Genomic DNA, 15,682 nt, shown 5'->3' on the forward strand with positions numbered 1-15,682 from the left:
GAGTGGTGTGGTACAGGAGGCACGGGCTAGAGAAGAGATGGAGTGACGTGGTACAGGAGTACGTAGAGCTGAGTGGACTTGCCGATGACTGGTACCAGCGGTGTCAGGATCGGCCTCTGTGGAGGAGGCTCATGAAGGACGCTACTGGGCAGTTGGAGGCAGTCGCCCTCCAACAACAACGGAGGGCGGAGGAGCGATGCTCACAACAACGAGCGGAGCGCCGGGTGGCTAAAGCACAGCGGGTTGGCACAGTAGGAGGCACAGGTGGTGCATCAGCCACTCATCTCACTCAGTCCCCCCCTGGCACCTCGGTCTGCCCCGTGACCTTCGTGCCAGCGTGCGTTCAACACTTCACGTGGCCTCGAAGTGCACATGGCCTGGCACAAGCGTCGTGGTGACGTCACCGCCACTTAGTGGTGAACGGCGGTTGCCGTTGTCGTTGTTGTTGTCGGCGACGGTGGCGGCGTCGATGGCGGCGGCGACACCACAACCCCCACCGCGTCTCCTCCCCCGCTGTCCCCGTGCCAGGTTCCCTGCGATCCTGGCCAAGCTGCGCACGGTGCTGACCGACGATTTGCCCTTCCGCAAGGGCAACCTCCTCTCGGCCAGGACACGGCGCTGCCACGTCGTGCGCCCCGGCCTCAACGGCTTCCTGGACCTCGCTCGGCGCATCCTCTCCGAGGCCGTCGGAGACATCGAAGGCACGGCACGGCTGACCCACCCGTAGCCCTCCCCGGCCGTCTTTGTATCTCTCTCTTCCTCTCTCTCTACCGCCTGCTGCTGTACGTTTGGAGTTTGCGTGTCTCTCTCATCATCGTCATCATCACGGTGGCTGCGAGATGTCAACTACCTCGCCTGGTACGCAGGAGGTCGTGGGTTCCACCATCATCTCCCCCCCCCTCTCCTCCTTTCTCCCCCACTCTTCCCCCTCTCTCCCCTGCCCAATCTCTCTCTCTCAGAGACCAACAAACAGCTCTCCGTGATTCACAACCTGCCCACTCTCTCTCTCCCAGAGATCATCAAACAGCTCTCTGTGATTCACAACCTGCCCATTCTCTCTCTCCCAGAGATCAACAAACAGCTCTCCGTGATTCACAACCTGCCCATTCTCTCTCTCCCAGAGATCATCAAACAGCTCTCCGAGATTCACAACCTGCCCATTCTCTCTCTCAGAGATCATCAAACAGCTCTCCGAGATTCACAACCTGCCCATTCTCTCTCTCAGAGATCATCAAACAGCTCTCCGAGATTCACAACCTGCCCATTCTCTCTCTCCCAGATATCATCAAACAGCTCTCCGAGATTCACAACCTGCCCATTCTCTCTCTCCCAGAGATCATCAAACAGCTCTCCGTGATTCACAACCTGCCCATTCTGTCTCTCAGAGATCATCAAACAGCTCTCCGTGATTCACAACCTGCCCATTCTCTCTCCCAGAGATCATCAAACAGCTCTCCGTGATTCACATCCTGCCCATTCTCTCTCTCAGAGATCATCAAACAGCTCTCCGTGATTCACAACCTGCCCATTCTCTCTCTCCCAGAGATCATCAAACAGCTCTCCGTGATTCACAACCTGCCCATTCTCTCTCTCCCAGAGATCATTAAACAGCTCTCCGAGATTCACAACCTGCCCATTCTCTCTCTCCCAGAGATCATCAAACAGCTCTCCGAGATTCACAACCTGCCCATGTCCATGAGCTACAGCGCCGTGCGTGGCTTTTACATCCAGACGTCCGCTCACTCCCTGCAGCCCGAACAGCGTCTGCCAGAGGTCTTCATCAAGGTCAACGCACAGAGACTCACAGATTCACCACACAGAGACTCACAGACTCACCACACAGACTCATAGACTCATCGCACAGAGACCCATAGACTCATCGCACAGAAACCCATAGACTCATCGCACAGAGCCCACAGACTCACCACACAGAGACTCATAGACTCATCACATAGAGACCCATAGACTCATCACACAAAGACCCATAGACTCATCACACAGAGACCCATAGACTCATCACACAGAGACCCATAGACTCATTGCACAGAGACCCATAGACTCATCGCACAGAGACCCACAGACTCACCACACAGAGACTCATAGACTCACACAGAGACCCATAGACTCATCACACAGAGACCCATAGACTCATCACACAGAGACCCAGAGACTCATCACACAGAGACCCATAGACTCACCATGCAGAGACCCATAAACTCATCACATAGAGACCCACAGACTCACCACGCAGAGACCCATAGACTCATCACACAGAGACTCAGACTCACCACTCATAGACTCACCACTCACAGACTCACCACTCATAGACCCAGAGTCTATGTGTGAGTCTATGTGTATAGGTGTGAGTCTGTGTCTAGGTGTGTCTATGTGTATAGGTGTGAGTCTGTGTCTATGTGTGAGTCTATGTGTCTAAGTGTGAGTCTGTGTCTATGTGTGAGTCTGTGTCTATGTGTGAGTCTATGTGTGAGTCTATGTGTCTAGGTGTGAGACTATGTGTGAGTCTGTGTCTACGTGTGAGTCTATGTGTCTAGGTGTGAGGCTATGTGTGAGTCTATGTGTCTACGTGTGGGTCTGTGTCTATGTGTGAGTCTATGTGTCTATGTGTGAGTCTATGTGTCTATGTGTGTGTCTATGTGTGAGTCTATGTGTCTACGTGTGAGTCTATGTGTGGGTCTATGAGTCTATGTTTGAGTCTATGTGTCTACGTGTGAGTCTATATGTGAGTCTATGTGTGAGTCTATGTGTCTATGTGTGGGTCTATGTGTTTATGTGTGAGTCTATGTGTATCTGTGTGTGAGTCTATCTGTGAGTCTATGTGTCTATGTGTGAGTCTATGTGTCTATGTGTGTGTCTACGTGTGAGTCTATGTGTGAGTCTATGTGTCTATGTGTGAGTCTATGAGTCTATGTGTGAGTCTATGTGTCTATGTGTGAGTCTATGTGTGAGTCTATGTGTGAGTCTATGTGTCTATGTGTGAGTCTATGAGTCTATGTGTGAGTCTATGTGTCTATGTGTGAGTCTATGAGTCTATGTGTGAGTCTATGTGTCTATGTGTGAGTCTATGTGTGTGTCTACGTGTGAGTCTATGTGTGAGTCTATGTGTCTATGTGTGAGTCTATGAGTCTATGTGTGAGTCTATGTGTCTATGTGTGAGTCTATGTGTGAGTCTATGTGTGAGTCTATGTGTCTATGTGTGAGTCTATGTGTTTATGTGTGAGTCTATGTGTGAGTCTATGTGTCTACGTGTGAGTCTCACCCCTCACCCCACCACTCACCACACCCCTCACTCACCCCTCACCACCCCTCACTCACCACTCACCACCCCTCACTCACCACTCACCACCCTCACTCACCACTCACCACACCCCTCACTCACCACTCACCAACCCTCACTCACCACTCACCACCCCTCACTCACCACTCACTCATCACTCACCACTCACCACCCCTCACTCACCACTCACCACCACTCACTCATCACTCACCACCCCCCACTCACCAATCACCACCACTCACCCCACCACTCACCACTCACCACCCTCACTCACCACTCACCACCCTCACTCACCACTCACCACTCACCACCACTCACTCACCACTCACCACCCCTCACTCACCACTCACCACCCCTCACTCACCACTCACCACCCTCACTCACCACTCACCACTCACCACCCCTCACTCACCACTCACCACCCCTCACTCACCACTCACCACCCCTCACTCACCACTCACCACCCCTCACTCACCACTCACCACCCCTCACTCACCACTCACCACCCCTCACCACCCCTCACTCACCACTCACCACACCCCTCACTCACCACCCCTCACTCACCACTCAACACCCCTCACTCACCAGGTGAGCAAACGTGGGAACCTTCTCAGCTACACCACCATGGACCTCATGAGGCTGAACTGCCGCAGCCAAGAGGCCGTGGAGGAGATCTACCTCATGTCCAACGTGTGAGGGAACACCCCTGCCCCAGGCAGAGTGTGGTGGACTAATCTCCATCTGTTCCTTGACTCACTGCCGCTTCTACCTGTGGGGGTTGCAGAGGAACCCCCTGGCTATGCCCTGCACTACTATACACTACACTATACACTACACTATACACTACACTACACACTACACTATACACTACACTATACACTACTATACACTACACTATACACTACACTATACTACTATACACTACACTATACACTACATTATACACTACTATACACTACACTATACACTACACTATACATTACTATACACTACACTATACACTACACTATACACTACTATACACTACACTATACACTACACTACACTATACACTACACTATACACTACACTACTATACACTACACTATACTCTACACTACTACACACTACAATATACACTGCAATATACACTACACTACTATACACTACACTATACACTACACTTCTATACACTACACTATACACTACACCATACACTACACTATACACTACACTACTATACACTACACTATACACTACACTATACACTACAATATACACTACACTATACACTACACTATACACTACACTATACACTACTATACACTACACTATGCACTACACTATACACTACACTATACACTACATTATACACTACTATACACTACACTATACACTACACTATACACTACACTATACACTACTGTACACTACTACACTACACTATACACTACACTATACATTACACTATGCACTACACTATACACTACACTATACACTACTATACACTACACTATACATTACACTATGCACTACACTATACACTACTATACACTACTGTACACTACTACACTACACTATACACTACACTATACACTACACTATACACTACTATGCACTACACTATACACTACACTATACACTACACTCTACACTACACTATACCCTACATTATACTCTACTGTACACTACACTATGCACTACACTATACACTACACTATACACTACTGTACACTACACTATACACTACACTATGCACTACACTATACACGATACACTACAGTATACACTACACTATACTACTATACACTACACTATACAGTACTGTACACTACTACACTACACTATACATTACACTATACACTACACTATACACTACTGTACACTACTACACTACACTATGCACTACACTATACACTACACTATACTCTACTGTACACTACACTATGCACACTATACACTACTGTACACTACTCTTTACACAACACCCTTTGGGGGGGGGAGGGTGACCCCCGCTCTGTCTCCGTGCCCAGGGTGTTGTCTAAGCTGTTTGCGGAGATCCGGGAGGACATTGTGTGTCTCTACAAGCTTGCTGACGCAGTGTCCATGGTGGACATGCTGCTGGCATTTGCTCACCGCACCACGCTCACCAAGTCCGGTACGCGGTGGGTGGGTGGGTGAGTGAGTGGGTGAGTGAGTGGGTGAGTGGATGGGTGGGTGAGTGAGTCGGTGGGTGAGTGAGTGGGTGAGTGGGTGAGTAGGTGGGTGGGTGAGTGAGTGAGTGAGTGGGTGGGTGGGTGAGTGAGTGAGTGGGTGGGTGGGTGAGTGAGTGGGTGGGTGGGTGGGTGAGTGAGTGGGTAAGTGGGTGAGTGAGGGAGTGAGTGAGTGGGTGGGTGGGTGAGTGAGTGAGTGAGTGGGTGAGTGGGTGAGTGAGGGAGTGAGTGAGTGGGTGGGTGGGTGAGTGAGTGGGTGGGTGAGTGAGTGAGGGAGTGAGTGGGTGAGTGGATGAGTGAGTGAGTGGCCTTCACCCCCCGTGACCTCCCCCCGTGACCTCCGCCCCCGTGACCTCCGCCCCCGTGACCTTCACCCCTGTGACCTCCCCATGTGACCTCCGCCACCATGACCTCCGCCCCCGTGACCTCCGCCCTGTGACCTCTACCCCGCGACCTCCCCCCTTGACTCCTCCCCCCCATGACCTCCCCCCCGTGACCTCCCCCCCTTGACCTCCACCCCCATGACCTTCACCCCCGTGACCTCCCGTGACCTCCCCCCCACTGTCTGTGGTGAGCTGCAGTCCGTCCGGAATTCTCTGACACGCTGGCCCTCAAAGGGGCTCGCCACCCCATCCTGGAGCGGGTGCTGGGCTGGCCGCTGGTGCCTAACGACGTCTTCCTGTCGGACGCCTCCAACTTCCTCATTGTCACGGGGCCCAACAACAGCGGCAAGTCCACGCTGCTGAGACAGGTGGCACTCTGCCAGGTGATGGCACAGATCGGTGAGTGGGTGGGGGGGTGAGTTGGTGAGTGAGTGAGTGGGTGGGTGAGTGAGTGAGTGAGTTGGTGAGTGGGTGGGTGAGTTGGTGAGTGAGTTGGTTGGTGAGTGAGTGGGTGAGTTGGTGAGTGAGTGGGTGGGTGAGTGAGTGAGTTGGTGAGTGAGTAGGTGAGTAAGTAAGTGAGTGAGTGTTTGAGTGAGTGAGTAGGTGAGTAAGTGAGTGAGTGAGTGTTTGAGTGATTGAGTGAGTAGGTGAGTAAGTAAGTGAGTGATTGTTTGAGTGAGTGAGTAGGTGAGTAAGTAAGTGAGTGAGTGTTTGAGTGAGTGAGTAGGTGAGTAAGTGAGTGAGTGAGTGTTTGAGTGAGTGAGTAGGTGAGTAAGTAAGTGAGTGAGTGTTTGGGTGCTACCACTGCTTCAGGTTGCTTCGTGCCAGCCGACTTTGCCTGCGTGAGGATCGCTGATCAGATCTTCACTCGCATCGGTGTGGACGACGACATCCAGCCACTCTCCTCCACCTTCACCATCGAGATGAGAGAGGTGGGTGGGGAGTGAGAGGGTGGGTGGGTGAGTGGGTGGGTGGGTGGGTGAGTGGGTGGGTGAGTGGTTGGTTGGGTGTGTGAGTGGGTGGGTGTGTGAGTGGGTGGGTGAGTGGTTGGTTGGGTGTGTGAGAGAGTGAGTGGGTGGTTGAGTGAGAGGGTGGGTGAGTGGGTGGGTGGGTGTGTGAGTGGGTGGGTGAGTGAGTGGGTGGGTGAGTGGTTGGGTGGGTGAGTGGGTGGGTGTGTGAGTGGGTGGGTGAGTGGTTGGTTGGGTGTGTGAGAGAGTGAGTGGGTGGTTGAGTGAGAGGGTGGGTGAGTGGGTGGGTGGGTGTGTGAGTGGGTGGGTGAGTGAGTGGGTGGGTGAGTGGTTGGGTGGGTGAGTGGGTGGGTGAGTGGTTGGGTAGGTGGGTGAGTGGGTTGGTGAGTGGGTGGGTGAGTGGGTGGGTTAGTGGGTGTGTGAGTGGGTGGGTGAGTGGGTGGGTGAGTGAGAGGGTGGGTGAGTGGGTGGGTGGGCTGGTGTGTGAGTGGGTGGGTGAGTGGGTGGGTGGGTGTGTGATTGAGTGGGTGAGTGGGTGTGTGAGTGAGTGGGTGGGTGAGTGGGTGGGTGAGTGGTTGGGTGGGTGAGTGGGTGGGTGAGTGGTTGGGTAGGTGCGTGAGTGTGTTGGTGAGTGGGTGTGTGAGTGGGTGGGTGAGTGGGTAGGTGGGTGAGTGGTTGGGTGGGTGAGTGAGTGGGTGAGTGGGTGGTTGAGTGAGAGGGTGGGTGAGTGGGTGGGTGGGTGAGTGAGTGGGTGGGTGAGTGGTTGGGTGGGTGAGTGGGTGGGTGAGTGGGTGGGTGAGTGAGTGAGTGGGTGAGTGGTTTGGGTGGGTGAGTGGGTGGGTGAGTGGGTGGGTGGGTGAGTGAGTGGGTGGGTGAGTGGTTGGGTGGGGTGAGTGGGTGAGTGGGTGGGTGGTGGGTGGGGTGGTGGGTGAGTGGGGTGGGTGGTGGGTGGGGTGGGTGAGTGGGTGGGTGAGTGGTGTGGGTGGTGGGTGGTGTGTGAGTGGGTGGGGGGTGAGTGGGTGGTGGTGGGTGGGTGTGGGTGTGGGTGTGGGTGGGGGTGGGTGAGTGGGTGGTGAGTGAGTGAGGTGGTGAGTGAGTGAGTGTGAGTGGTGAGTGGTGTGTGTGTGTGGTGGGTGGGTGGGTGACCCCGGTGACCCCATGACCCCAGGTGAACTACATAGTTCGCACAGCCACCGACCGCTCTCTGGTGATCATCGACGAGCTCGGGAGGGGCACCGGGGTCCACGAGGCCCTGGGGATCTGTCACTCGGTCTGTGAGTGTCTCCTGCAGCGCAAGGTGGTGACCACTCACACTCACCACTCACACTCACCACTCACACTCACCACCCTCACCACCCTCACCACCCCTGTGTGTCTCCCCCCCCCCCCCCCCAGACGTTCACCATCTTCGCCACCCACCACCTGGAGCTGAGCCACCTCTCTACCCTCTACCCCAACGTCTCCAACAGCCACTTCCTGGTGGAGTCGCGCAATCAGCAGCAGCAGCAGCAGCAGCAGCTGCCCTGGGCCGGCCGTCGTGACGGTAAAGCCGCTGGTGCCGACGACTCGCGGACGGTGCCACGTGTAACGTGCACGTACAAGCTGGTGCAGGGGCACACGCCGGACACGCAGGGGCACACGCCGGACACGCACTATGGTACTACGCGTGTGTGTGTGTACGTGTGTGTATGTGTCTCACTCCGAATCAGTCGAGCGGCAATATCTTTTCATCGGTTGCGTAACGCTGTGTGGAAGCTACCTGGTCTGTCGCTCCGCACTAAGCTTCAGGTCTTCTCGGCCACGGTCATTCCCTCCCTTCTCTATGCTTGCGAAACGTGGACCCCCCTAATGGAACATCTTCGCCGGTTAGAAACATTTAGGCTGGCCTGCCTACGATCCATCCTGGGTTTAACCAGACTGGATTGTGTGAGGAGCTCACAAATCCTTGAAAGATCTGGGCAGGGTCCCATCGGTGAGCTCCTCCGGCAGGCAAGGCTGCGATGGCTGGGTCATGTAGCCCGCATGCCCAGCCACCGCATGCCGAAACAGCTTTTGTTTGGCCGGATTGAGGGGGCTAAGCGGGCGCGGCACGGGCTAGAGAAGAGATGGAGTGATGTGGTACAGGAGGACGTGGAGCTGAGTGGACTTGCCGATGACTGGTACCAGCGGTGTCAAGATCGGCCTCTGTGGAGGAGGCTCGTGAAGGATGCTACTGGGCAGTTGGAGGCAGTCGCCCTCCAACAACAACGGAGGGCGGAGGAGCGACGCTCACAACAGCGAGCGGAGCGCCGGGTGGCTAAAGCACAGCAGGTTGGCACAGTAGGGGGCACAGGTGGTGCATCAGCCAGTCATCTCAGTCAGTCGACCCGTGGCACCTGGGTCTGCCCCGTGACCTCCTGCCAGCGGGCGTTCGACACTTCACGTGGCCTCAGGGTGCACATAGCCTGGCACAAGCGTCGTGGTGACGTCACCGCCACTTAGTGGCGAATGGCGGTTGTTGTTGTTGTTGTGTGTATGTGTACGTGTGTGTGTTCTTCGTGCTTTTGGAGTACCTGACCCTCTGCTCACGATCATTAAGGACCTTCATGATGGTGAGCGGGCCCGGGTAAAACTACGTGGCTGGGAGTCAGAGCCATTCCCTGTACACCTTGGGGTGCGACAGGGATGTCCTCTGGCTCCCACATTATTTAACATCTATTTTGACCACGTAGTTCGTGAAGCCTTCAATAGCTGTACCGGGGGAATCTCCATATGGTACAGATATAATGGGAGGCTAATCGATGCCCGGGTGCGGTCAAGGGATGGCTCCCTATTGCTCAACCACGTTATGTATGCTGATGATTTGGTAATAGCTGCTCAGTCAGAGGAGGAGTTGGAGACGCTGCTGCTGAGACTGGAGCGTGCCACTAAGAGGTGGGGCCTTACCATCAGCCCCACCAAAACTAAGCACCTGCCTGGGTATTTTGTACCATCGGACACTACACCCCCACAACTCCCAATCGGTGATGGGGCAGTTGTGGAGAGAGTGGAGAGTTTCCCATACCTGGGCAGTGTGCTTATGACTGGCTCCAGTTTAACAGCAGAGGTCTCACTCCGAATCAGTCGAGCGGCAATATCTTTTCATCGGTTGCGTAACGCTGTGTGGAAGCTACCTGGTCTGTCGCTCCGCACTAAGCTTCAGGTCTTCTCGGCCACGGTCATTCCCTCCCTTCTCTACGCTTGCGAAACGTGGACCCCCCTAGTGGAACATCTTCGCCGGTTAGAAACATTTAGGCTGGCCTGCCTACGATCCATCCTGGGTTTAACCAGACTGGATTGTGTGAGGAGCTCACAAATCCTTGAAAGATCTGGGCAGGGTCCCATCGGTGAGCTCCTCCGGCAGGCAAGGCTGCGATGGCTGGGTCATGTAGCCCGCATGCCGAAACAGCTTTTGTTTGGCCGGATTGAGGGGGCTAAGCAGGCACGGCACGGGCTAGAGAAGAGATGGAGTGATGTGGTACAGGAGGACGTGGAGCTGAGTGGACTTGCCGATGACTGGTACCAGCGGTGTCAAGATCGGCCTCTGTGGAGGAGGCTCATGAAGGATGCTACTGGGCAGTTGGAGGCAGTCGCCCTCCAACAACAACGGAGGGCGGAGGAGCGATGCTCAGAACAACGAGCGGAGCGCCGGGTGGCTAAAGCACAGCAGGTTGGCACAGTAGGGGGCACAGGTGGTGCATCAGCCAGTCATCTCAGTCAGTTGACCCGTGGCACCTGGGTCTGCCCAGTGACCTCCTGCCAGCGGGCGTTCGACACTTCACGTGGCCTCACGGTGCACATAGCCTGGCACAAGCGTCGTGGTGACGTCACCGCCACTTAGTGGCGAATGGCGGTTGTTGTTGTTGTTGTTGTGTACGTGTGTGTGTGTGTACGTGTGTGTGTGTGTACATGTGTGTGTGTGTGGTCCGGCAAAACAACCCCCTACCTCCTCGCGGTGCCGGACAGGCAACTCTGTCGTGGACAGTGCTTTGGGGGGAGATCCAATTTTGATTGGCTCCTCCCCTCATGGCAAATGTGTCTACCACAGGGGCTAAACGGGGGCTCTGGACAGGTGCGAGGGGCTGGTAACCCTTCCACCTTCAATTAATTACCACGAAACCACGAGTTAAACCGAAATATGTAACTAATAAGCTTGTGCCGGAGGCCCCGGGGGGACAGGCGTCTATGACGTCTCCTGACCAAACCCCATTTGGCAGAGCCAGGAGACTGAATATCTACCCTCGGGGCTCCTCCAGAAACAACGAAAAACCACTACGGGTGGCCACGTGGAATGTTCGAACGCTCACTGCGGAGGAGAGGCTGCCACTCCTCTGTCGGGAGCTGGACCGGTACCGCCTGGATCTCTGTGGTATTCAGGAGGTCCGGTGGACCGGCTCTGGCTCCTACCACCATGAGGGGTGGACAGTCCTCTTCTCACGGCAGGAGACTGCCAAACAACAGGGAGTGGCTCTTCTTCTAAACAAAAGAATGAAGGGGGCGTGGGAGCGTGGTGGTGAGGTGTGGGAAGCTGTAAGCCCCAGGCTACTTTGGGCTCGCCTTCCCAACAACCGGATGTGAGGAGTGGTGGTCGTGGTTACTTATGCCCCCACCGAAGACGAACATCCGTGGAGGGATCCAGGCAAGGCCGATGAGTCGGATGCCTTCTATGACCTCCTGTCACAGGTGCGAGCTAAAGTGGCCCCTCGGGATAGTCATCTTGTTGGGTGAATGCCCGAGTTGGTCATGATGCACCTGGTCTGGAGTGATTGGAAGGAATGGGCCAGACCAGCTCAATTACAACGGCAGGAGGCTGCTACATTTTTGTGCAGCCCATGGGCTTGTAAATACCAACACGTTGTTCCGGCATCGGTGCATCCACACAACATCATGGATGCATGCCGGGTCCAAGCAAGAACATCTGCTGGACTACATAGTGACGGACCAGCGGATGCGAGCCCATGTCCCTGACACCAGGACCTACCGTGGAGCTGATCTGCCCTCTGACCATCGACTTGTAATCTGTAAGATGCACCTGCAATTCTTCCACTCCGGTGGTGGGTGTACATCCAGGACCCCATTCAAACCCTTAGTGGCATGCTCTGCCGGCTGGGATTGGCATCGTCCCCCACTCCTCCTGATGTCGAGGGTAAATGGGCGAGGTTTAGGACTGTGACTCATGCAGCTGAAATGGCTGCTTTGGGTACGCGGTCCAGACCTCCCCAGAGACCCTGGCTGACAGAGGAGGTGTTCAGGATGGCGACAGGCCCACTATCATCGGCTACAGAATCCCACGGCGGAGAATGAGGAGGCTTACCGCAGCCCTCGCTCGGAGGTTCGGAGAGCCGCGAGGCGCCGCAAGGATGGGTGGCGGTCGCGGGTTGCCGAGGAGATGGAGTCTGCATCAGTGGCCCGCGATCACAAATCGCTCTTTAACTCCCATCAAGAAAGTAACCTGCGGCGCCACAACCAATTACCATCATTGGGGGAAAGAACGGTGACCCGATCTCCGACCCCCAGGGAACAGGTTTTCAGATTTGCCGAGCATTTCCGCGAGGTCCCGGTAGTGGGAGGGGGGAAACCCCTCGGCCCGGAAAAACTCATCGCGGCACAAAGTGGGGACGGCCCTGCCGAGGCCGCCGGCGCCTCAAACATCGTGAAGAAGAAGCCGTCGCCTTCCGCGACGCGGTCGGCGTCTCACGGCCACCACCCTCCCCCTCCCACCCCCCCTCCCCCTCCCCCTCCGCGTGCCCCGCGTCCAGGTCTGGAGATGGCCACGCTGTCATCGCTGCCGCCCTCCCTGCTGCGCGACGCCACGGGGCTTCTGGCTCGGATCGGCGGCAAGAGCTGGGTAACAACGCTGACCCCCGCCGACACCCCCGCCGCGACCCCCCCGCGACCCGCCCGTGACCCCCCCCCCCCGTGACCCCTCCGCGACCCCCCCCAGATGGAGCGTCAGGCCGACTCCGCGCCCGTGCTGCGCCGAGCGGCCGTCCACCGCCTCGCGACGCGGCTGGGCCAGGCGGCGCGACACTCGCGGCTGGACGGAGCCAGCCTGGCCACGTACCTGGGGTCGCTGAGACAGCGGTACCTCGACGAGCTGGAGCACATCGCTGACGCCACCGCTAACACCCACTGAACAACACCACCACCAACACCACCACCGCTAACACCCACTGAACGACACCACCACCAACACCACTAACACCCACTGAACGACGCCGCCACCACCACTACCACCGCTAACATCCACTGAACGACACCAACACCACCACCGCTAACACCCACTGAGCGACACCGCCACCAACACCACCACCACTAACACCCACTGAACGACACCACCACCAACACCACCGCTAACACCCACTGAACGACACCACCACCACCACTACCACCGCTAACACACACTGAACGACACCACCACCAACACCACCACCGCTAACACCGCTAACACCCACTGAACGACACCACCACCACCACCGCTAACACCCACTGAACGACACCACCACCACCACCGCTAACACCCACTGAAGGACACGACCACCAACACCACCACCACCGCTAACACCCACTGAACGACACCACCACCACCACCACCGCTAACACCCACTGAACGACACCACCACCACCACCGCTAACACCCACTGAAGGACACGACCACCAACACCACCACCACCGCTAACACCCACTGAACGACACCACCACCAACACCACCACCACCGCTAACACACACTGAACGACACCACCACCAACACCACCACCACCGCTAACCCCCACTGAACGACACCACCACCAACACCACCACCGCTAACACCCACTGAACGACACCACCACCAACACCACCACCACCGCTAACACCCACTGAACGACACCACCACCACCGCTAACACCCACTGAACGACACCACCAACACCACCACCACCGCTAACACCCATTGAACGACACCACCACCAACACCACCACCAACACCACCGCTAACACCCACTGAACGACACCACCACCGCTAACACCCACTGAACGACACCACCAACACCACCACCACCGCTAACACCCACTGAACGACACCACCACCAACACCACCATAAACACCACCACCACCGCTAACACCCACTGAACGACACCACCACCACCACCGCTAACACCCACTGAACGACACCACCACCAACACCGCTAACACCCACTGAACGACACCACCACCAACACCACCACCGCTAACACCCACTGAACGACACCACCACCACTACCGCTAACACCCACTGAACGACACCACCACCAACACCACCACCGCTAACACCCACTGAACGACACCACCACCAACACCACCACCGCTAACACCCACTGAACGACACCACCACCACCAACACCACCACCGCTAACACCCACTGAACGACACCACCAACACCACCACGATCCAACACCACCAATGCTAGCACCACCACCACCAATTCCAGCACCACCACCACCACGGTGGAGGGGTAAGCATGTGGGTACCATTGTGTGGTGTGGGGTAGGCTGACGGAGGTCCTGATTAGCCAGACGATGATGTTATTTCGTGCTGTGTTGTTGGATATATAAACATAAAGTTTACTGTCAAACTGGCTCAGTGATTGAGTAATTTCGTGAGCAAGCGACTGAGTAAGCAGCTGAGCTCCTGAGTGAGTCACTGGCTGAGTGAGTGAGTCACTGGCTGAGTGAGTGAGTGACTGGCTGAGTGAGTGACTGGCTGAGTGAGTGAGTGGTTGAGTGAGTGAGTGAGTGATTGGCTGAGTGAGTGAGTGGCTGAGTGAGTGACTGGCAGAGTGACTGGCTAAGTGACTGGCTGAGTGAGTGAGTGACTGGCTGAGTGAGTCACTGGCTGAGTGAGTGAGTGACTGGCTGAGTGGGTGACTGGCTGAGTGAGTGAGTCACTGGCTGAGTGACTGGCTGAGTGAGTGAGTGACTGGCTGAGTGAATGACTGGCTGAGTGAGTCACTGGCTGAGTGGGTGACTGGCTGAGTGAGTGACTGGCTGAGTGAGTGACTGGCTGAGTGAGTGAGTGCCGAGTGAGTGATTGAGTCCGTAATAGAGGTTTTGTTGGTTTAGATGGCGTAAATATATAAATGTTGTGTCGTTAAAATCAGCCAGCCTAGATGCATGAGGTCACTGAGACAGACCCAGCAGGTGCCGGGGTTGTACTGCTGTGCCAGGCTAGGTGCATGAGGTCACAGATACAGACCAGCAGGTGCCATGGGTTGTACTGCTGTGCCAGGCTAGGTGTATGAGGTCACTGAGACAGACCCAGCAGGTGCCGTGGGTTGTAGTGCTGTGCCAGGCTAGGTGCACGAGGTCACAGAGACAGACCCAGCAGGTGACGTGTGTTGACTGCTGTGCCAGGCTAGGTGCATGAGGAGGTCACAGAGACAGACCCAGCAGGTGTCATGGGTTGTACTGCTGTGCCAGGCGAGGTGCATGAGGTCACAGAGACAGACCCAGCAGGTGCCATGGGTTGTACTGCTGTGCCAGGCTAGGTACATGAGGTCACAGAGACAGACCCAGCAGGTGCCATGTGTTGTACTGCTGTGCCAGGCTAGGTGCATGAGGTCACAGAGACAGACCCAGCAGGTGACGTGGGTTGTACTGCTGTGCCAGGCTAGGTGCACGAGGAAGTCACGTGACAGACCCAGCAGGTGGCGTGTGTGTTGTACTGCTGTGCCAGGCTAGGTGCACCAGGAGGTGACAGAGACAGACCCAGCAGGTGCCGTGTGTTGTACTGCTGTGCCAGGCTAGTTGCATGAAGTCACGTGACAGACCCAGCAGGTGACGTGTGTGTGTTGTACTGCTGTGCCAGGC

General features: G+C 55.8%; 1 protein-coding gene across 1 annotated transcript in view; it reads left to right on the top strand.

Annotated features, from left to right (window-relative positions):
* LOC142915787 (mutS protein homolog 4-like) overlaps positions 1-14,452 on the top strand; it is a 34,534-nt gene extending 20,082 nt beyond the window's left edge. The window contains exons 12-21 of the mRNA XM_076061462.1: positions 529-706; positions 1,657-1,785; positions 3,884-3,987; positions 5,308-5,432; positions 6,069-6,269; positions 6,684-6,802; positions 8,007-8,135; positions 8,234-8,495; positions 12,616-12,704; positions 12,801-14,452. Of these exons, the coding sequence (XP_075917577.1) occupies positions 529-706; positions 1,657-1,785; positions 3,884-3,987; positions 5,308-5,432; positions 6,069-6,269; positions 6,684-6,802; positions 8,007-8,135; positions 8,234-8,495; positions 12,616-12,704; positions 12,801-12,992 (1,528 nt within the window). The 3' untranslated portion in view covers positions 12,993-14,452. The remainder of the gene's footprint in view (positions 1-528; positions 707-1,656; positions 1,786-3,883; positions 3,988-5,307; positions 5,433-6,068; positions 6,270-6,683; positions 6,803-8,006; positions 8,136-8,233; positions 8,496-12,615; positions 12,705-12,800) is intronic.
* The last annotated feature ends 1,230 nt before the right edge of the window (positions 14,453-15,682 follow it).

This window comes from Petromyzon marinus, unplaced genomic scaffold (genome assembly GCF_048934315.1).
Source record: "Petromyzon marinus isolate PM22_M1 ecotype Great Lakes invasive population unplaced genomic scaffold, UKy_Petmar_22M1.pri1.0 PM_G_Scaffold_35, whole genome shotgun sequence".
Lineage (NCBI taxonomy): Eukaryota > Metazoa > Chordata > Hyperoartia > Petromyzontiformes > Petromyzontidae > Petromyzon > Petromyzon marinus.